Raw genomic sequence first — 23,616 nt, forward strand, 5'->3', positions numbered from 1 at the left:
AGGTCAGAAAGCAACACCACTCCTGCCAAGTAAATTTGGACGTTACACATCTCCACATGTACATAAATATACTTTTATTATAAAATTGCTCGCGCAGTTTCATTTCTTAGATCTTTTCGTGCCCTATTGATGAGACGTCGCCCTCGCTAGCTCGATTGATTCAGAACCAGATTTAAAAATGGGCACTTTTGTTCTGCAGGCTCTTCTGGTGGACGAGATAAGAGAACGTGCGAAGGCCTTCGAACCAAAGAGCTTCAATGACAACTTCAACTGACCTTTTATATTCCGCTCTACATTGAAAGCTACAATTTCCTTTTTGTTTTCCCCTGTCAACCCAGCAGCCCACTCCCATTTAATGTCTTTGAGCTATATGTGTGATGTTCCGCCTTAACACGCCAGTCTGATGTTCCAGATTTTTTTCTCTAACCTGTTGCTGCACCCTCCCACTCTGTGTCTTTGCTTGGCAACCCTTTACCAGGCCAGCTGCTGCTGCCCTTTCCTTTCTTCTTGTTGAATTCTAATCATTACTTTCAAAGGAAAGCGTCTCTAAAGCTCCTTTATCGAGTGTTTGTACCGGGAGGAGGGAAGCCGTGTCCAACACCCACTCTGACTGCTCCTTTTCTTCTTAACACTTGTGTTCTGCAAATCAGGAGCACTTTCCGTCTGTAACCTGCTTCTTCAAGTCTGGAAAAAAGTAACGTATGGAAGAAGACGGTAAGGAGCACTTGTGCACTAAGTGCTCTCCTGGAAATGACTGGCTGAAGTCATAAAGGAGGTAAAGGTAAGCTGTTGCAGATGCCTTTTGTTTATAAGTGACTATTTATTATATATTCAGAGGTTTATATAAGGGTCTATCATTTGATTGAGTCTGTTGATGGATAGTTGGCTGGATGGATATGCACATTTTTGTATTGTGAATTTAGATTTTATTCAATTAATCAACAAAATCATATCCTTAAAAATTTGAAATGGTCTAACTTCTTCTACAACTAAAATTCAACCCTGTAAAAGGAGGAAAAAGGAGAAAACCAAACCTTTAAAGATACTAATGTAACTCCGAATCTATATCTGTAGTTATATAGCTATAGTGTAATGTAGTGTGTGAGTCTGCTCAGTATTATTATCTGAGGCTTTCTGATTTTGATGCGCAGTAAATAAACATGAGCGGGGGTTCACATCTGCTCGTGACAGAACACAACCCTGTGACTGAACATGTTTTTTTTTTAATCTAGTGTCAGATTGCCTTGAATAATTATTTTAAAAAGCAATAAGTTTTAAAAAAAATCTATTAGACTGAATTTGAAGATTTATTTTTGATGAACTTTTTTTCCTTTCATGCTGAACAAATGGCCTCATTAAAGCTAAAGATTCCTAAATGACAGAAGAGTTGTGAAAAATCGTATTTCTGGAGTCAGTCGGTATCGATTTCTTTGTTTGTGGAAAGTTCATCTACTTAAGTAGCCTATGGTACTTCAGGATTGATTATTTACACCTTGCTCTAGTATTACTATGCTGTAATTTTTCACAACCACTCAGTTGTATACAATGTGAAACTTGCCACATTAATTTGACAGCTTTAGTTATTTCTCCGTGGTTGTATACTTTGTAGTGCAGAACCACCTTCAGCTGAAATAATTTGAAGTAATCATTTATGAGTCTCTCACATCGCTGTGGAGGAATTGTAAACCCATAATTCTTTACATTGTTGAGTCACTTCATTGAGGTTTGCCTTCATTTGTTTTCACGGTGTTCTCTTAAGCATTTCAGTTGGGTTGAGGTCTGGATATTGACCGATGCATTGCAAAATCTTGATTCTTTTATTTTTTGTAGATTTGCTGCTGTGCTTGTGATCACCGTCCTCTGAACGATGCTGTTTGTGTGAGACAGAATTTGTCACGTTTGCCACCCCTCCACCAGCATGTTTGACAGTTGGTGTGAGGTGTTTGTGTTGGTATGCTGTATTTGTTTGTCTCCAATTGTGGTGCCGTACATTATGGCTAAACATGTCTACTTTGGTCTCGTCTGTCCAAAAGACATTTCTCCAGAAGTCTGAAACTTTCAAAAAAGCTACGCTTGTTCAGTTTTTTCTAATTGTGCACTCTAACGCAGGGAAACTGTCAAACTCATTTTACACTGAGGCCCACATACAGCCCACTTTGATCTTAAGTGGGCCGGATGTGAGAAACTTTCACTTTCTGTTGGTGTAAAGACGTTTAACTACACATCTTATCCCTGACATGTTTAATATAAGATAAAGAAGTGCATTTTCAACAGTACATCTCAGTTTTCCTACATGATAAAATTGTAAAATAACAAAAATATTTTTAGTACATCCCTACCCAGACTGTCCTGTATTTATAAAACGTACATTTTTGATTTTCCAAAGCCATCCAGTGGACCAGATTGAAGTCATTGCAAGGCTGATTCTAGCCCCCAAGCATGATGTTTGACACCTCTGCTGTAACATTTAACATGCTAACTGAGGCCTGTAGAGTCTGAGATGTTAGCACTTGGGGTTTTGTGCAGTTCCTCTGAGCATTGCACAGTCTGACCTTTGGCACAAGACTGTAGATTATAATGTTCTGTCAACACACACCTGAATACTCCAGACCAACAACCTGCCAAAACATCTGCTTTTATAGAGGTGCTCACACTTACTGATGAGTTAATTAACTGGATTTGATTAAAAGCATCTTTCTGTGACTTACTTTCCAATTGCTATGCAAGCAGTAAGGGGGTAATTAGTTAACATGACTGTATAAGTAAGTCTGACCACTTGCAACATTCAAATCATGTTCACATTGAAATATCCCTGTTCATCTGTCCATCCACCCATACATCCATCATATCTGTCTTCCTGCATAATCAATAATGAATGTATGTATGGCCCTAGCACAGTATTTCTACACAGCAAAGCAAATATGTGCAAACTCCTTCTGCAATTGAGTCTTTTCACCACTTCTTGAACTTTGTGGGGGAAAATAAATAAATAAAGCAAAGTGATCAGTGTAAATGTTTTCAGTTATATTTCAGGATCTTTGTTTCATTTCTTGGTGACATTTCAAAAATGATCAGTGTATGGTGTCATTTCAGCCCTGCATTGATGCCATGAGGCTGATTCTGGTTAAACCCACCAATGCAACGCGGCGCCTTGACTCAACAGATGAAGTCTTCCACGAAGGTGACCATGAGCATTGTACCTCAAGATGCCCATCCCCTCCCATAAAGACCCCTGAGGGGAAGTATGATCCATACAGAGGAACCTCGGTTGAGACACTGTGAAGAGAAAAGTTATTAGAAAGGCAAATGAAGTCACACTCAGATATCTAATTTTTACATGCGCATGGGCAGTCAGTCCGATCTGCTCTGCTGTCAAAGTGCGCACAACAGATGTGACAGAAAAACCGCGCAGGGCTCTCAGCGCATTCTTTATTTATACTCCAAGTGAGCTTTAAAGGAAGTAGGAGTGGTATGTTCAGTATACAAAAACGTTTCCATAATAGGAGAAACCTTTAGCTTGTCTGTTGAAATAGGAGATAGCTTGGTATGTATAGAAACTTAAACATTTCCTTAAAAGGAGAGTGAGAGAGGGGGGTGACCGTTAACTCAGGATGTAGTATGTATGTCACCGCATTCCTCTACACATCTGGTTCCACTTTCCTTTCCTGTGGTGGTTCCAACTCACAAGCTCTCCTATCTTAAATGAAGCTACAACTAAACAATAATCACAAAACTAAAAAATCTCTTATCAGACACCTTTGACCCCACAGGAGAAAAGTCAGTGCTGTGTCTCATCGTCACCCCATGAAACATGCAAGGGACTCGGCCCTCCAAGAGGTTCAGCCCAGATGTCGCCACTCAAAACTCGAAACCTAACCTTATCGCAGCTAAGCGATGAGGACTGGCTGCTCCTTTGTGGCCATGTTGGCAACGCAGGAGATGAGTCGCCCTCAGCAGAAAGAGCAGGCACCAGTGTGGGACATCCAAACCACAATGACAGATGTGGATGTCCCGGTCCTGATGCCTCTAGTTTTCAGCCACAGTCAAAACAGGACATGGTCCAAGACTGCCTTCCCAGGGTAACAGCTAAGAGAAGCCTTTTGTGCTCACCACATGTTCAGCCTTTCTCTCCCAGCAGCCACATTTCAACTACTTGCCAGGTTTTACCACAGCAAACAAACCAAAGTGAGCTTTTGAATCCTGCAACAAACCGTCTCAAAGATCATTTCATGCCTCAGTGCACTAACCAAGAAGGTCGAAAAGAACAGCCCTGCAATCATTATAAACTGAAAGACAGCAGCCAAGCAACAAATTTGTTCAACATTCCTCTAGACTCAGTCGAGTGTAAACAAAAACTCCAAAAGCAGCCTCATCCTGCTGCTGGTGCAGATGTCAGCTGGAGAGACCTTTTCGGTAAAGAGCCGCTGTTAGTTCAGCAACAGCGAAAGCAAGAGTTCCACTGCCTGATCGCAGGCGATCAAACATCTGGAGATCCGTCCACCATCTTCAAGTGCCACCACCTCCCTCACGACCCCCTGACAAGCCAGATAAAAAGATCGTCTACACCAGTCGGCAACAAAAGTGTCACATCTTTCTCCATCAGTCAGTATAGTTCCCTAGAGATTCAAGATTTAATGGATGAGAAAACAAGACAGCAACAAAGTCAGGTGCATGTTTTGATTCGGCTGCTTTAAACGTTTAGTTTTCATACTTAAATTGGAACCATCAAAAGTAGGTTTAGGTAACCTGTGTGTTTCCATACCATGCCAATTCTAACTGAACCATACACTGTAACATGCTTTCAGATATATTACATGCTTGTTGTTGACAGTCTTATTTTATTTTGCAGACAGTCTCTCAGGGGTCTAAAGTCTCCCTTCCTAAACACACTCCTCCGCCTCCCGAAGCCTTACAAAGCAGTGGCATACTTAACGGGGATGCAGTCCGACCCCTGAGCAGCCACGGCACTTTGAGATCTAGTTTTTCAGATCTTCCTTCAGGCCAGCAGCCAATCCAGCTTCTTCACAATGCCATCCTGGAGGACGCCTTTTCCAAAGTCATCCGAGAAGACTCCAGTAAGACCAACAGCGAGGAAGGTAGCTGTTGAGACATTTTTGAGTTTTGTGTTATGTTTATTTGTAGCTTCATTTAAAGGAAGAAGAGCTTGTGAATTAGAAACACCACAGGAAAAGGGAGTGAGACCATATGTGCAGAAAAAATGCTGTGACATACCAAGCTACCTCCTGTGTCAACAGACAAGCTAACGGTCTCTCCTTTTAAGGAAATGTTATTGAGATCTATACATACCAAGCTATCTCCTGTTTCAACAGATAAGCTAAAGGTCTCTCCTTTTAGGGAGATGTTATTGAATTCTGAACATGCCACACCTACTGCTGTGGAAGCTTACTTGAAGTATAAATAAAGAATGTGCTGGGAGCCCCGCGCGATTCCTCTGTGACACACACACAGTGCACACTTTGGTGCAGTGTCGGGGCATCGTCCATGCGCATGTAAAAAGATATCTGAGTCTGAGTTTCTTTGCCTTCTAACAATTTTCTCCTCAAATTTTCTTGGTCCTCCGAGCCGGAGAGGAAGCATCGTACACTGTATCCTGCCGTCGTGGAAAGCCCGCACTGAAGTCTGTCGACAGCCTCTTCTAGGAAGGAGTGAAAGTCCAGGGACGTTAAAATTCGGGTCCTGGCCAGTGTTCTGATCAAGTGGTCCACGACGCTGGGATCCAGTGGCTGACCTTCAACATAGCCAGAGAATCTTGGGGAGGTAAAGAAACCACTCACTTACACTCGCGTAAAAGGAACTTAGGTCTAATCCGCCGAAAGGATTTAATTAGTCTGATCCACTGCACGGATCTGTAAAATAGGACTAATCCGCCGAAAGGATTTCAAATTAGGAGTTTTTAGGACTGATCCGCCGAAAGGATCCACGTGTAAAATAGGAGTAATCCGCCGAAAGGATTTCAAATTAGGGCTCACCCACCGCACGGGTCTTTTAGGACTGATCCGCCGAAAGGATCTGCGCGATTGTGTAATAAATGTTTGTGTTTTCTGTGTGTTGAGAGTGAATTGATTTAAACAGCACAATACGCTGCTGAATCACTCTCACTGTTATTGTTATTTTATTTCCTGTCAGTAGCCAAAGTACTGGTGACAAAGGAGAACGGTTGAGTTTCATCTCATAAAATTGACACCACTCCAGAATAGCTGGAGTTGAAGGGCGTGTCAATAACCACTCTTATTCGTCTAATACCAGAGAAGGCTCTGCAGTTTCTGTCATAATGGGTAATCAGCCCACTAAGTTTACTGTTGACGAACAGTGGTTAGAAAAAAAAAATGTCCAAGCGCCGGACAAATTAGTGTGCAAAGATGGAGAAATCCTAAAAAGACCAAATGTCCCACCTGGGAAGGAAAATGTAGCCCATCTGCACTATTACAACTTAAAGAAGCACTACTAAAAGAAGTAGGAGAAACAAAAGATTTAAAGAAAAAAAAAAAAAAAGGAAAACGCACGCAAGAATTAGAATATTTCCAAGTGTGGAAGTGAGACGTAACAGACAGGGACAGAGGAGAGGAAATAGAGGAAGAGGAGGATTTAGAGGAAAAGGGCCAGAGATACGTAGGACAGATAGACTTACGCGAAAAAAGTGAAGAAAGAGATAATACGTGCTGGAACTGTGGCAAGGAAGGGCATTTCACCAGAGATTGCAGACATAAAACAGACAAACGACAATATTCAAATGAATGACTAAATGAGAAAAAGCCAAATGAAAATGACAAAAGTGACGCAGAAGTATTTAATGTCCATCAATTAGTTTCTGAAGTAGAAGGCAAACCTACACTGACAGTGTATGTTAATGGCAAACCAGTGCAGATGTTATGTGACACAGGAGTATGTAAAACCGTTTTGAACAGAAAACCACAGGAAGTACAATTCTCAGAAGATACTTTAATAGTAAAATCAGCATCAGGTCACACTACAGTGCAGTGACTGACAAAACCCTTATTAAGTGAAAACTAGAGATCAAAGTAGTTTAAAGTAGTTTAAAAAGGTTGGAAACAGACCCCACCGAATAGATATAAATATAAGAAGTACAAAAATAAAATAAACAAAGACAAAATTACATTAGAACTTATTTTTACCGTATTGAAACTAATAATAGGAAGGATAACAACCTGTAAACTGATATTAACAATGAAACATAGTTGGCATGACGACCATGCCCAGAATGTATAAAATGAATAAAAGGAAATAATTCACACGAAAACCTATTAAATAAAATAGAGAGATGCATAAGGTACATTAAGGCTGTGTCATTGTTCAGCCAAGGAAAGTGTGTGAAAAGGTAAATGTCTCCAGCTTGGGAAAGGGTGAAACTGCAGATCACCCGAAGCCCTTGATGGATACAAAATAAAATATAAATAATATATATTATAATAAACTGCTTGGTTCGCCATGCAACAGAGAGAATGAATGTGACCGAAGGTTGGATCTGAGATGAGACAAACAGAAGACCAGTCTAGAAAGTAGGCACAAACCTGTTCAGAGAAAAAGCAAATTTGTACAGATTGGATGAATTCTAAATTATCTGTTTGCTGAGTAAGATGATCCTAACTATTAAATTGGCTCAGTAGTAGTATAGTGGTATACACTAATAAAATATTGTAATATACTATTGTTATTATATAGAAAGAAAAAGATGATAATATTAATAATGACATAATATTAATAATAAGAAGCATCTTAGTCAGTAATGATGTGAGGTGGACGATTGTTATGAAGTAGTCTGCATCAAGCTTAAGGTTTGCTCAAACTCAGTATAATGACATATGAGATGAAGAAAATAAAGAAAATATCTAAACTAATTAAGTGCATAGAGGCACTTGACCTGCTTGACAACCTGTCATTTATCCTAGATAAAACATTACTGAAATATAGAGCACACCTATAATAACAACTAATAAGCCAAACCCTGTAGACAACAGCTAAAGCTACAGGATTGAGAAGCTGAATTAAATATGTGGACACTGCTAAGTTGATGAGCATGTTACACATTTTCTTTTATTTTTCTTTATTTGTTTTTTAGAACAGAAGCTGCATGCTATTAAAAGCCAACACATGCAGCTGTCTGTGAGCTCAGTTTTTTCCCCTCACACTTCTGCTCTGTTTCAGTAGCAGCATTTTTTATTTTTATTTTTGTGTCCTGACTCATGTATGTTTTTTGTTTTTGTTTGATTATTTTATTTTGTTGATTTGGAAACAAATTTGTGACCATACTTGTGGATCACAGTGACACATAGTGATTAGGCATATGATTTACAAATGCCTAGTTTTAGAGCTGTGAGCTATGAATTGTGAGCAATGCAAAGTTTAAAGATATATATATATAAAAAACCCTAACTTCAAAGTTTGAAATATGTAAGATGTGTGAGATGGGTGAATTCTTTGAAAAACTAGAAATTATCTAAAAATGCCTTAAGTGAAAATGTAATGTTGCATCTATAGAGAAGAAAAAAGAAGAAGAAGCATTCAGTTATTTAAAAATAGGCATTACAGACAGATACAGTTTTAGCATTGCCTGACTATGATAAGCCTTTCTACTTACATGTAGATAGAGGAGCAGGTTATATGAAAGCTGTGATAACACAGGCATTTGGAGAAAAACAACGCTCGTTAGCATCCCTGGTGAAATTTAGACTCGTGTAAATTAGACTCTGTTGCGTCAGGCCTGCCTGCATATGCAAGCCTGTGCAGCCGCAGCAGAGGCAGTAAAAAAGTCAGCTGCACGTATGCAGTCATACGTGCATATGAATTGCACGCAGGCCAAAATATAAATATATACACTGACAGCCAGTTTGTTTTTTCAGCAGTGCACCACTTTGCAAAAATTTGGCATAACAGAGGTATGGTCACCTCTACAGGTAACCCCGTGCAACACGGCAGCTTATTAAAAATCTTATTGGAAGTGATCACCTTGCCAAAACAATTGGCACTTTGCAAAGGTGCAGCACATCAAAAAGACAAGTTTATTGTCACAAAAGGAAATAATTTTGCAGATCAAGCAGCAAAACAGGCTGCACAACAATCGGCAGAGCTACTAGTATCTGACTACTGCCCACAAATACCACTTGACGTACTAAAAACCGAACAAAAAGCTGCAACAATCACTGAACAGAACAAGTGGCTGAAATGTGGAGCACAACTGAAAGATGACTTAATGGTCTGTGATGGAAAACCAATATTACCAGAGTCGTTACACAGGACAGCGGCTGTAGTGACACATGGAGTAACACATGTGTCAACAGGAGGGAAATATAGTATAGATAAACAATACACACTTTTACACTATAAATTTTGAAACTTCAGCGAAAAATTTGTAAGAACATGCCTATTCTGGCAAAAACACAACTCACAAGGAAACTTAAGACCTAAGAGAGGCCAGTTCTCCACACCATCCACATGGATTTTATTGAATTGAATGAATGTCAAGGATCAAAATATGCCTTGGTGATCATAGATGTGTTTTCAAACTGACCAGAGATATATCCAGTAAAAAGGAATGATGCAATCTCCATTGCAAAATGTTTATGTAATCATTTTATTCCAACATATGGTATCCCTTCTCTGATAAGATCAGACAATGGGACACATTTTGTCAATGATGTGATCAGTAAGGTCTCTGAAGCACTAGGATTCAGCATAAGAAATCATTGTGCTTATCATCTATGGAGTGCAGGGTTAGTAGAGAGAACTAACGGCACCATAAAACAGAGACTTAGAAAATGCCTGAAATAGATAAAAATGCAAAGAGTTTAGTTTATTTAAAAGGCAGTGTGTGTGAGAGGATTATGAAATTATTTTGTGAATGACGCTACATTTTAGATTAAAAGTTAGTAGAATTACAGAGGGTTTGTAGATTGTAAATACAAAATGAGTTTGATTAGCCTGTAGAAACACAAAAGAGAGTAACAGGAAGTGTGTGTGTGACAGGAACTTTGCATGCCCATAAAAGGAGTGAGCACCCAGAGAGAAAAACAGAAGAGACAGACTCTAGCCAGATGAAGCAAATGGAGGTTATAAGAAAAGAAATGAAAATGATATTAATGGTATGGTTTAGTGTGTCAATGTAGGTCACAAATAAATAAAGGTGGACTTTTCTCAACCTAGAATTTTGAGCACAGCAGCAAAACCATAGATTAACATAATTGGGAGAAAAAAGGCCAAAGTTTGGCTTAAAATTTTACAGCTTGACCTCCCACTTGTCCCGATTCTGAGAAGAAGCTCAAAGGACAGTCAATCTCCTGATGAAGACCAACAGAACATCGTGGACTTGAAGAATTAACAGCAGGCTGGTAAGAACAGTGTGACATAACTGTTTAAAGGCACTGAATGTGATATTTTGCCTGGCTGGGACTTAATCTAAAAGGAAAATACTGAAAAGAAACAGAGAAGAAACAGATTGTGTTTGCTGGAGATTTAAGACAACAAAGGACACTTTGAGAAGGGTACAGGGGCCAGTGGGAAGGTGAAGCCCAGAGGAGTATAATTGGGTTGAAATTGAAGCCTGAACTCATGATGGTGTTTAGAGATGTCCACCAGATCACAACAAAGAGGTAAACAAAAATAGAAAACACACATATATAAATTGTTACATGTGAAATTATTTTTGGAAAGAATCAGAAGATAGTTTGAATCAGACCTCAGTGAAAAGATGCATGAATTGATGCAAGTGAACCAATAGATAAATCTGTTAGAAAGACAACTTTAGTAGAATGGATGGCAAAACTAGTAGAAAATAGGGATATTGTTTTGAACTGCCGTGCGACGCTTCTCAAGTCTCTTGCAGATTAAAACCAGGCGATTGGGTCCTTATACGAGTACTCCAGAGAAAGAATTCGAACTCACCCCGGTGGGAAGGTCCATACCAAGTACTCCAAACGACACCAACAGCTTGCAAAATCGCTGAGAGGCCCTCTTGGATGCACTAGAGTCACTGCAAAAAAGTGGAAGTGAGTGACAGCACAACCTAAAGACACCACCACCCCGACTCTTTGGTGATCTACAGGTGAAGGGAGGGCTGATTGGGTATATCCCGCCTTCTACTTCTCGCCTGTAGTCTACTCACCAGAGCAAATCGGTGTGTCTGGTTATCATGAAGATTATTCTGCTTACCACCTTGGCCCTGCTGCTTACAGCATGGACCCTGATGCACTTAATGGATCAAGAAGTCAACTTGCATAGGAGGGCATGGACATATGACAATTCACACCTGGTCGAAGTAACACAGGACCACATCCATCCCTGGATGAACAACGCCTGGTATAGATACATATATAATCGCACAGAAGGCAAAGATTGTTATATATGCTTACACATGCCTGCTACAAGACAGCATGCTACATTATATGGCAGACCTATGAACATGACTCAAGTGACATGCGCAGCAAGCTTTGCCAGTCTAGGTTATCAATATTCAGGAATTGTCCTAAATCACAGCACTCACAATGTAGGGTCTGTGTCTGAAACACATTTATGTATATTGTTAAATGCAGCTACAAACAGGAGGGAATGTTGAGAGATTTTTGAGTTTTGTGTTATGTTTATTTGTAGCTTCATTTAAAGGAAGAAGAGCTTGTGAATTGGAAACACCACAGGAAAAGGAAGTGAGACCATATGTGCAGAAAAAATGCTGTGACATACCAAGCTACCTCCTGTGTCAACAGACAAGCTAACGGTCTCTCCTTTTAAGGAAATGTTATTGAGATCTATACATACCAAGCTATCTCCTGTTTCAACAGACAAGCTAAAGGTCTCTCCTTTTAGGGAGATGTTATTGAATTCTGAACATGCCACACCTACTGCTGTGGAAGCTTACTTGAAGTATAAATAAAGAATGTGCTGGGAGCCCCGCGCGATTCCTCTGTGACACACACACAGTGCACACGTTGGTGCAGTGTCGGGGCATTGTCCATGCGCATGTAAAAAGATATCTGAGTCTGAGTTTCTTTGCCTTCTAACAATTTTCTCCTCACAGTAGCACACCACCAAAGAAGACCAAGGACATCAGCTACAGGCTGGGTCAGAGGAGAGCTCTGTTTGGGAAGCGCAAACAACTGAGCGACTATGCCTTGGTCTGTGGGATGTTTGGCATTATTGTCATGGTCATCGAGACGGAGCTGTCAAGGGGATTTTACACCAAGGTACACTCAGAGCAGAAACACTAGTGTCTCCAAATAAGTGTGTTTCAACAAACAAATGAAAGCGGCGTCAACATAGTGCCATTAAAAGTTTTAACTTTGAGGGCCCCCTAAACAGTTTTATTCACAGATGGTCTTCTTTTTATTAGTTTAATAGTTTTGTGTCATTGTCTCTACCATTTACAGGAATCCATGTATTCATACGTTCTAAAAGGCCTGATCAGCCTTTCTACTGCTATTCTGCTGGGACTCATTGTGATGTACCATGCAAGGGAAATCCAGGTATGAAGAAACAAACCATGACTTTGCCAACATGAGCTGCTTAATCATTTGGATCAGATAATTCACATGAAGTAAACTAGTCTTAAAAACCCTGAATTGGAGCATTGGTTTAACTCAAGGGGTTGTGCAGACAACCCACATACCTGAAATCTGCCCTGAGGCCATTTACTACGTGTCTTTATCCAAGCTCTTCTCTCCACTATCCTATAACGATAAAGGTTAAAATACCCCCAAAAATATATTTAAAATTGTCTCTTTGAGAAACACCAGAAGATAAAACATTCATTTTCATCTCTTCAGAATTATCCAAATTAAGAAAGCAAAACAAACATCACTCATTATTCTTTCATATTCACGGTCTAGAAATGTTGCTACTTTTCTTCAACAGCTCTTCATGGTGGACAACGGGGCAGACGATTGGAGGATAGCAATGACTTTTGAGCGACTTGTCTTCATTGTGTTGGAGCTCCTCATCTGTGCCATTCATCCAATCCCAGGGAAATACGTGTTCACCTGGACGACTCGACTGGCCTTCAGCTATGCAGCATCGGTGGCGTACGCCGACGTAGACATCATCCTCTCTGTGCCGATGTTCCTTCGCCTCTACCTGATTGGCCGGGTCATGCTGCTCCACAGCAAGCTGTTCACAGACGCTTCCTCTCGCAGCATCGGTGCGCTCAATAAGATCAACTTTGACACTCGTTTTGTCATGAAGACCCTAATGACCATCTGTCCTGGCACAGTGCTGCTAGTCTTCAGTGTGTCCTGTTGGATCATTGCTGCGTGGACAGTGCGTGTTTGTGAAAGGTATCTTAAAGGTTTTTGAAAAAAATAAATGTGTTACTTAAAAATCATCAAGAAGATTTTCAGCGTTAAACAAATGCTGGATAAAAATGAAAGAAACTTAAGTCAAGGGTAGTCTCTCCAGCTTTAACATAAACTGCTTTTACAGACAGGTGTCATGTTTAAATAGGTATCACGATGCACAGGAAGTAACCAGCACTTTCCTTGGAGCAATGTGGCTCATCTCCATTACCTTCCTGTCCATCGGCTATGGGGACATGGTCCCTCACACCTACTGTGGAAAAGGGGTTTGCCTGTTAACTGGAATTATGGTGAGTTTTATACCAACACAGTGCACATGTAGAGAAGAGGCAGATATGCAAATCACTCACAGTGATTTTTTTTTCTGAATAACCCCAATTAAATATCTGTTTAAAAATCCTTTAAAATCCTGGCCTACGTGAATGATTGGTGTGGTTTTTATACTAGCTAACTAATAACTAATAACACAGTCATGCTAACACTGCTCTTCTTCTCATCAGGGAGCAGTTTGTACAGCCTTAGTCGTAGCCGTTGTCGCAAGAAAATCAGAACTCACCAGAGCTGAGAAACATGTCCACAACTTTATGATGGATACCCAAATCTACAAAAAGGTGTGTTCTTACACATGCAGTGATTGGACTTTATTTTTAATATTAAGACTACATGATCAGTCTTAAAAGTAACAGCACTTTCTCTTTTTTAACCATATACACTACTGCGCAAAAGTCTTGAGCCACCCTCAATTTCTTCCAATTTGATTTTTTTTTTTTTAAAGTTGCTCCAACGAGGGGATTCCCAACAATCCCAACAAGGTGATTACTGAAAATTTGTCATGTCTTAGCATGGTATGAAGTGTGAACTTAAGTTTTTGGGGTAACAAAAGAACAAGTGGTAGGCCTAAAAAACAAAACTAGCAGATGAAATGTATCTCAAAGCAATGTCCTTAAGAAATAGGGCAAAAATCTAGGAAAGAGCTCAGGTGATATTCATCTAGCCTTTCAGCTAATCATCTACTTTTAAGTGAAGCCTCATCAGAAATGATCTCAGTAGAAGGAGGGTTAATTGCAGCTACCCGTAGAAGTCTTTCTTGAGGAAGAGAAATGAGGAGAAAAGACTGAAGTGTAACAAATTGTCACGGTTCTGGGTCAGTTTCGACCCAGTATTTTGAGTGTTGATCGATTAGTTTATTTTTGAATGTTTGTTGTGGTTTTGGGCACTATGAGTATTATTATAATGATTGTTATTATTAGAATTCTATGTTTCTGTTTATTCATGTTTAAGGATTTGTTCTTGGTTGTAGCTCACGTTTGGTTTAGTTCAGGCTCCGTGTGTCATTCCGTCTGTCTCTCAGTGTCAGGTCTGCGTCTTGGTGTAGTGTTCTCGTTTCCTGTTTTATTGTGAAGGTCTGCGTCTCATGTGAGTGTGTTCAGTTTTACCTCTGTCTCGTCTTGTTGATTATTCCCAGCTGTGTCCACCACCTGTATGTAATCCCCCTGTGTTTCCCTGTGTATTTAAGTCGTGTCCTCGGTCATTGTAGTTGCTGGTCCGTCTGTGTTTCCACCCTGCTTCATCTGTGTGTTTCCCTGCAGTCAACCATCATTCTGTTTCCGCCCGCTCTCATTCATCTTCAGGTTCGTGTTCTGTAGTTAGTTTGTTCCCAGTTTAGTTTAGTCTTTGCTCCGTTCGCCGTTTGTCCATTTCCTTTTTGTGTTTAATAAACCACCCTCACACCTGTACAAGTGCCTGCGTTTGGATCCTCCTTTATTTTCCACACGGCTCATCTCACTCGTCGTGACAGTACGGACCAGCCAGATATGGATCCAGCGGCATTCACCCCACCCACGGAGCTTCGGGACCTCATAACGAACTCTGCTTCAAAATTAATCAACCTGTGGCTAGAGCATGAGGGAGAAGCATTTCTCTACCTTCTGGAAGCCAGGCTACAACAGCTTATTTCCGATTATCCCTGGCTATTGGACTCACTGCACCCTCTGGTACAAAACTTCATTCTCCACGAACTCCACCTTCACCCCCCCGCTGCTACCGCTCGCCCGCTCGCTTCAACGGAGGACGTGCCGTCCGTACCGCCGGATGAGGAGTTACCCGGCCCGTCGGAGCCGTCTCCACGGAGGAAGCGACGTTCGCGCCGCCGGCGCGGCACCCCACAGCCGGGGTTCAGAATGTCAGAGCAGCCGGCTGTGGTGAGTGAAAGGGACACTTTTGTTGACTCTGTTGCTTCGGTGACTGTTGTTTCTGGGGCAATTTTTTGTGTTTCTTCTGAGGATAACAATGATCTCTCACCCATGGCCATAGCTCCTAAGACTGCCTGTTCTGAACCCTCGTTCCATGTTTATGACCGTGTCCGCTCCATTGTCCCATCCTCACTTCCATCCCAGTCAAATGCCAGGCCTGTAACGCTGCCCCCAGTTCAGTCAGCAGCCGCGCTGCCCTCAGTTCAGTCAGCAGCCGCGCTGCCCTCAGTTCAGTCAGCAGCCGCGCTGCCCTCCATTCAGTCAGCCACTCCACCACTTATTACGACTCCACTACAATCGTCTCCGCTACCTGTAGGTCAGTCTGTAGCCGCTTCGCTGCCTAATGCACTGTCGCCACCAGTTCAGCTGTCTGTCCGCTCGTTTACTCAGCCACCATCCTCACTGTCTCATTCAAAGCAGGGAACACACTTCACCACGATATCTGCTGGTTCTCTTAAGCTGGCCATGTCAGAGACAGTTGCTCCCTCTAGGGCCTCCCCAGAGGCTGGGTGTCAGTCACCAGCCAACTCTGGACCCCTAGAGGTCAAGACGCCAGCGCCAGAAGCCTCACCGGAGAACTCACCAGAACAGTCTCAGCTCTCAGCACCCCCTGAGAGTTCAAGTGAGTTCACCCGTCCGCCTCCGTCCTCTGCTGAGTGTATTGGGGAACACTTTCAGCCCTCTGAGGACTGCATCCCACTGTTGCTGCCTGAGTTTAGCCACTGTGCTGCTCAGTCCCAGCCAGTGTCCACACTGGCAGAGGTCTCCGTACCTGCTGCTTCAGTGTCTGTTTCCACTGGAGGGCCAGAGGAGCCCGTCCAGTCTCAAGCCATGTTAGCTGGGGGTTCAGGTGAACCCAGCCAGCCCCGAGTGTCATCAGCTGGGGGTTCGGGAGAACCCAGCCAGCCTCAAGTGTCGTCAGCTGGGAGTTCGGGAGAACCCAGCCAGCCTCAAGTGTCGTCAGCTGGGAGTTCGGGAGAACCCAGCCAGCCTCAAGTGTCGTCTGCTGGAGGGCCCGAGTCACCCGTCCAGCCTCAAGTGTCGTCTGCTGGAGGGCTCGAGTCGCCCGTCCAGCCTCAGGTTTCGTCTGCTGGGGATTCGGGAGAACCCAGCCAGCCTCAAGTGTCGTCAGCTGGAGGGTCCGAGGGGCCCGTTCAGCCTCAAGTGTCATCAGCTGGAGGGTCCGAGGGGCCCGTTCAGCCTCCTGTCTCCGCTGGAGGGTCCGAGGGGCCCGTCCAGCCTCATGCCACGTCAGCTGGTGGGTCCGAGGAGCCCGTCCAGCTTCAAGCCAAGTCAGCTGGGGGTCCTGGAGGACCCAGCAAGCACATCCTCACGTCTGCTGACGGTCCGGGGAAGTCTGTTCAGCCGTCATCTGCTGAATCATCCCCCGCGACTTCTACATCACCGCCTGCAGCATCACCGCCTGCAGCATCGCCGCCGTCAGGTTCCGCAGCCGTCCCGCCGCCGTCAGGTTCCGCAGCCGTCCCGCCGCCGTCAGGTTCCGCAGCCGTCCCGCCGCCGTCAGGTTCGGCCTCCGTGTCTTCATCCACGCCTGGTCCGGCCTCCGTGTCTTCGTCCACGCCTGGTCCGGCCTCCGTGTCTTCGTCCACGCCTGGTCCTGCCTCCGTGTCTTCGTCCACGCCTGGTCCTGCCTCCGTGTCTTCGTCCACGCCTGGTCCTGCCTCCGTGTCTTCGTCCACGCCTGGTCCTGCCTCGTCTGGTCCTGCCTCGTCTGGTCCTGCCTCGTCTGGTCCTGCCTCGTCTGGTCCTGCGGTTGCCACACCGCCGTCAGAGCCAGCTCGACCTGTTCCGCCTCGCCTCTGCCGGCCGTTTTCCAGGCCTCTAAGTTGGCATCATGGCCTTCGGGGACGGCCTCCGGAAAGAGTTCGTCACCGCCGCTGGCATCGCGGCCGACCTCCGGACCTGCTCAGTGGCCGCCACTGCCTTCCAAGTGGTCGGCCTCCTGATTGGTTTTGCCTGCGCCGCCGCCGTATGCACGGTCGGCCTCCAGAACTGTTCGCCCGCCGTTGCCGTGTGCACGGTCGGCCTCCAGAACTGTTTGCCCGTCGCCGCCGTTGCAGTGTGCACGGTCGGCCTCCAGAACTGTCTTGGTCTTTGTGTTGTCGACCCCCGGGTCGGCCCCCCGACCTTGTCTTGGACTCTTGTTGAGCTCTGGTTTGGTTTTGTTTTTGATCTGTTTTCCTGTGTTTTTGGACTGTTTTCTTGTGTATTTGGACTCTTGCGCTCCTTGTTTTTTTTTGTTTCGGACCCTCCTTCCTTGACCCCCTCCGCCTGCACTGGTCTGGTGCTCTGTTTTGTTGCGCTGTTTTTGTTTCGGGGTGTCAGGAGCCAGCCCTTGGAGGGGGGGTACTGTCACGGTTCTGGGTCAGTTTCGACCCAGTATTTTGAGTGTTGATTGATTAGTTTATTTTTGAATGTTTGTTGTGGTTTTGGGCACTATGAGTATTATTATAATGATTGTTATTATTAGAATTCTATGTTTCTGTTTATTCATGTTTAAGGATTTGTTCTTGGTTGTATCTCACGTTTGGTTTAGTTCAGGCTCCGTGTGTCATTCCGTCTGTCTCTCAGTGTCAGGTCTGCGTCTTGGTGTAGTGTTCTCGTTTCCTGTTTTATTGTGAAGGTCTGCGTCTCATGTGAGTGTGTTCAGTTTTACCTCTGTCTCGTCTTGTTGATTATTCCCAGCTGTGTCCACCACCTGTGTGTAATCCCCCTGTGTTTCCCTGTGTATTTAAGTCGTGTCCTCGGTCATTGTAGTTGCTGGTCCGTCTGTGTTTCCACCCTGCTTCATCTGTGTGTTTCCCTGCAGTCAACCATCATTCTGTTTCCGCCCGCTCTCATTCATCTCCAGGTTCGTGTTCTGTAGTTAGTTTGTTCCCAGTTTAGTTTAGTCTTTGCTCCGTTCGCCGTTTGTCCATTTCCTTTTTGTGTTTAATAAACCACCCTCACACCTGTACAAGTGCCTGCGTTTGGATCCTCCTTTATTTTCCACACGGCTCATCTCACTCGCCGTGACACAAATTTAACAAGAACTGGACTGAAAATAAGGGGAAACAGATTTTATGGAGTGATTAACCCAAATTTGAAATTTTTGATTTAAAGTGTCATCGATATATTCAGCAGAGGTCAGTAGAGTGGTACAACAGTGAGTGTCCACAGCCATCTGTTAAGCATGGTTGAGGCTCTGTCATGGCTTGTGGCTGCAATTCAGCCAGCAGTCTTGTTAAAACTGATTGAATTATGAAAGGCAGAAAAGTACCATCTGATTTTAATACTATCTGGAAAGCATCTGATTCATTTTTCAGCATGACAATGATCCCAAACACAATACAAATGCACTAAAAAAAAGTGAACAATAGAAGTGGAACAATATCATACTTTGGCCTCCTCAGAGCCTGGACCTCAACATTATTGAAACAGTGTGGGATCATCTTGATAACAAAAAGCAGCCAACATCTAAAGGAGAGGTTTAAAAGTCTGTCAAGAGGCCTGGAGAAATATTGCTAAAAGACTCTCAAAGAAGATGTGAGAAAGTTTGCCTAAAGCCAGTTTAATCTCTGTTGTAGAATTAGCATTGTCATACTAAATGTTGACTTTTCAGGTCATTAGAAATGTACAAACTCTGTTTATTCTTTATACACTGCATTTCCGTGCAGGTTTTCACAGAAAAACATAAAGAAATGAGGGATTGCTCAAGACTTTCCTATAGTACTCAGGCTCATTTTAGTTTCTGTTTGACTTAAGCTTCATCTATGTCTCTACATTTCTGTTTTGCCTTTCCATTGACATACTTTGTCTTCCACAGATTAAGAACACAGCAGCAAATGTGTTGAGAGAGACATGGCTCATTTACAAAAACACAAAGCTGGTCAAGAAGATTGACCATGCCAGAGTACGCCACCATCAGCGTAAATTCTTGCAAGCCATCCACCAGTAGGTATCGTTATGCCACCATCAGGGGTTTCAGTAAATGCTGTTACAGTTTAATTTGTGACTCTGGATTATGTGAATTAGGATTTACTGCACGTTGCATTTATATTATTATAGCACAAATGTGACTATGGTTTTGGTTTACAACTTTAGACTGCGACGAGTGAAAATGGAGCAAAGGAAATTAACTGACCAGGCCAATACAGTTGCTGATCTTGCAAAGGCTTGTGCAGTATTTTTGTTATTTTCTAATAAAAATGTTTTTATTTGCCTCAGTTTTACTAGTATATAATAGGAAATTTTACCCTCTGACTGATGCTGAGAGTAATTTGACACAAGGAATTGTAATTTTTATCCAGTATGAACCAAATTTTGCCTCTTTTTCATTATCTTTTCTGCATTTTATGACTTTTATAATAAGCTAAACAGTGAGAAACCCTGACTTGCATATCTCCTGATACTTGAAAGTGACCTCAGCATGTCGGTGATGATTTCAGACTCAGAACATGATGTACGATCTGGTATCAGAGCTGCAGCATCGAAGTGGTGAGCTGGACAGTAGGATTGTGGCTCTGGAAGAGAAACTGGACTCCATCCTTCAATGTGTGCAGTCGCTGCCCGTTGTGCTTTCTCAAGCAATAGCAAAGTTACAAAAGGATTTCCTGGATGACTTGGCTTGCCGTGTACACTTCCTATCATCCTCCCTGAGCTCCTAGTGCTGCTCAGTGCCGGCCAAGCAGCTTTGTCCAGGATCCACTGCACCGGAGACACCATACAACTGAATGGCTGTTCCTCAGTGCTTTTCCTCTTAGTGTGCAACCGTTTACAATACTGGGATGGACTTTCTCAACATGAACTCTGCTACGTGTTTATGGAGTCATACACATTCACTCCTGGGAGTTGCAGCTGCACCACCAGTGTAAGGGGAAGACCCTTTGTAAGGGGACTTTAGAGGAAAAGGAAAAAACATTATTCCTTCATTTCCCCTCCCAAGAGTGGGGACTGTGCAGAAGACAGAGAGATGTTCATGAACGATTAAGAAGTGAAAAAAAAGTTTTTAAAAAAATGCTCATTTTGTTTATTAAAATTAAATTCTAAGACACTCAAATAATCTGAAAGAAAAAAAAGCCCTGCATTTCATGGGACACTGTGGTAGTCTCTCTGTGCTTCTCATACGTGATATAGTAAACAGCTTCTGAAGATTTTTAAGTGATTATTTTCAAAAGTTGCTCAGCATGGGTTTATTTAATGAACTAAACATTTGTAAAATTGAAATTATTACAATGAAAAACGATCAAATACCATGAATAATATTTACTTTAAAACGAATCTAATGACCTGGTTCACAAAATCTTTCTAGAAGCATGTTTGTCACACTTAAATGTTTCAGATCATCAAATTTAAACACAAATAGAGACAAAATGAAGTTCCTAAATCGAGGTTTTTATTATTCAGGGGAATAAGTGTGGTGTATCTTAACTTTGAAAAGCTGAGTTCAATTTCTCCTGCCAAACCCAGGCTTGATTTCTGCCACACCTGTTCTCAATCAGAAAACCACTTAAATAGGATCGCCATTAGTGGGAGTGGGTGGCCAACCAAAATTACCCCAAGAGCTCATCTGTTGGATTGAGTGACGACTCGTCCAAGAGTTGACAAAAGACCACAGAACAACATCCAGAGAACATCAGGCCTCGCTTACCTCAGTTATGGTCAGAGTTCATGGCTCCACCATAAGAAAGAGACTGGGCAAAAATGGCCTGCATGGCAAAGTTCCAAGAAGATACCTCTGCAGAGCAAAAGGAACTTTTGCCAGAAAATATCTCGATGATCCCCAAGACTTTTGGGAAAATACTCTGTGGACTGATGAGGCAAAAGTTAAAGATTTTGGAAGGTCTGTGTCCCATTACATCTGTCTAAAAGCAACACCGCATTTATGAAAAGGAATATCATAGCAACAGTAAAATATGGTTTTAGGCCTTTTTGCTGCCTCAGGGTCTGGAAGATTTGCTGTGATAAATGAAACCAAGAACTCTGCCATCTACTAAATCATCCTGAAGCAGAATGTCCAGCCATCTTTTTGTGACCTCAAGCCTAAGCACACTTGGGTTCTGAAGCAGGACAATTATCCAAAACGCACCAGCAAGTCCACCTCTATATGGCTTTGGAGTGGCCTAGGCAAAGTCCTGACTTGAATCTGATTGAGATGCTGTGGCACGACCTTAAAAAGGCAGTTCCTGCTCCAGTATGGTTGAATTACAACAATTTCGCAAAGATTAGTGGGCCAAAATCCCTCTATAGCACTGTAAAAGTCTCATTGCCAATTACTGCAAACACTTGATGCAGTTGTTGCTACTAAGGGTGGCCCAACCAGTTACTAGGTTTAGGGGACAATCACTTTTTCACACAGGCCCATGTAGATTTGGTTTCGCTCCCTAATAATAAACACCATCTTTTAGAAACTGCATTTTGTGTTTACTCATGTTATCTTTGTCTAATATTTAAATGTTTCAAGATCTGAAACATGACAAACATACAAAAACTATTAAATCAGGAAGGGGGAAAACACTTTTGACACCACTGTAGGTATATAGACTAAATTTGATTTAAAAAGGGTAGAAAAGTTTGTTGACATTATTTTAAAATATTATTTAAAAAAAAAGATTTTTCCTCCCTGTAATCATACTGATCCATTCCATAGATTCTCAAACTGTGTCAATATATTGCTATAGTTGCTATAGCAGTGCAACATCCCACTGAAACCAGCAGCTGGTGGCAGCGCAATGTTGCTGAAGAGGGAATGGGTGCAAATGCAGAACAGAAATGAGCTATAAGAGAAAGTTTAAAACACCTGTGACTACAGTACAATTCAAGAACTAGGGTAGTAAGTAGGGTAACATTCTGACCTCTTAAATGAAAGATTTTATCTGCTTCTTTTAGAGCAGTTGGCTTTTAACTGACTGTCGTTATCACAAAGTGCAAGTAAAACTTTCACCAAAAATTCAGCTTTATATGCTGGTGTATATCTAACACTTTTCACATTTCTGGCTCTTGTGGCAGCGCATCTTAGATTTTTAAAACATCTGTCAAAATAAAGAATCTTCAAAGTAGTCAATTTTCTTGTTTTTATCACATTCAAAGGAGGAACTGGTTCCAGTTGTGTTAACTTCTGCTTTCTGTTTTTTTCCATATATACTTTCAGTTGCTTTGCTCATGTTGTTTACTTGTTCTGCTGGTTGTATTGTGTTTTCCTTATGGTTTGCTTCACTTACCACCCTTTGTTTTTTAAAAAAATCCCCCCCTTTCCCCCTCCCCCCCTTTCCCCTAGCATAGTGGGCCCTTCTCTGTGTGAAGTTTGAGTGTGGTTGCGTAGGTTCTCACCAAGTACTCTGGTTTCCTCCCACAGTCCAAAAACGCGTGGGTTGGGCTTTATGATTCTAAATTGTCTGTATGTATAAATGTAAGACTCTGTGTCAGACTGGCAGCCTGTCCAGGATGTACCCAGCCTCTGCCTTGTGATAGCCTCATCCCCCTACAACCCTGAACTCGTTAAGTAGAAGAAACTTGATGGACAGAAATAATTACGCCCGCTACTGACTGGAATTTATTTATATTTCACATGTATTGTAGTTTATTTTGCAACCTGCACATAGTGCTTATTTTTTTTAATAGAAATATCTAATATGTGGTAATAAAGATATTTGTCAGCACTGCATTTTTTTCATCTCATTTATTTAAAGTGATTAAAAGAGATTTGGGTTAGGCAATAAATCGTGCCTTAACGGGAACTAGGAAAAATAAATAATCTTAAAACATTAAAATAAATACTTTTAATTGACTATTAAAGATTGACGTCATGGCCATATACACAGATCAGTTGGTCAGAAGGTGACCTCAAACGCATTACTCCATACTGAACAAACATAAACCGCGCTTTAGGACGGAGTTTATTGCACAGTGGAGGCTATTTACGTGTCAAGTTCAAAGGCAAACAAACAGCATGCCTCAAGTGTGCGCAAAAGCACATATTCCTCCCACATACACTTGTCATTTTCCATGCTTTCAGGCGCTTGAACTGAGTTGGTCTCATTAACTTTCGG

General features: G+C 42.3%; 1 protein-coding gene across 1 annotated transcript; it reads left to right on the forward strand.

Annotated features, from left to right (window-relative positions):
* Positions 1-479: 479 nt before the first annotated feature.
* On the forward strand, positions 480-23,229 carry kcnn1b (potassium intermediate/small conductance calcium-activated channel, subfamily N, member 1b). The gene is given in 14 exon segments (XM_084954391.1): positions 480-781; positions 3,094-3,278; positions 3,746-4,667; positions 4,850-5,102; positions 5,256-5,266; positions 11,141-11,331; positions 12,047-12,212; positions 12,396-12,491; positions 12,880-13,298; positions 13,465-13,606; positions 13,817-13,927; positions 19,395-19,522; positions 19,673-19,742; positions 20,017-23,229. Coding segments are annotated over 13 exon segments (2,964 nt in total). The 5' UTR covers positions 480-781; positions 3,094-3,108; the 3' UTR covers positions 20,302-23,229.
* The last annotated feature ends 387 nt before the right edge of the window (positions 23,230-23,616 follow it).

The sequence above is a fragment of the Perissodus microlepis genome, chromosome 15, assembly GCF_051167445.1.
Source record: "Perissodus microlepis isolate ML-2025 ecotype Zambia chromosome 15, ASM5116744v1, whole genome shotgun sequence".
Taxonomy (NCBI): domain Eukaryota; kingdom Metazoa; phylum Chordata; class Actinopteri; order Cichliformes; family Cichlidae; genus Perissodus; species Perissodus microlepis.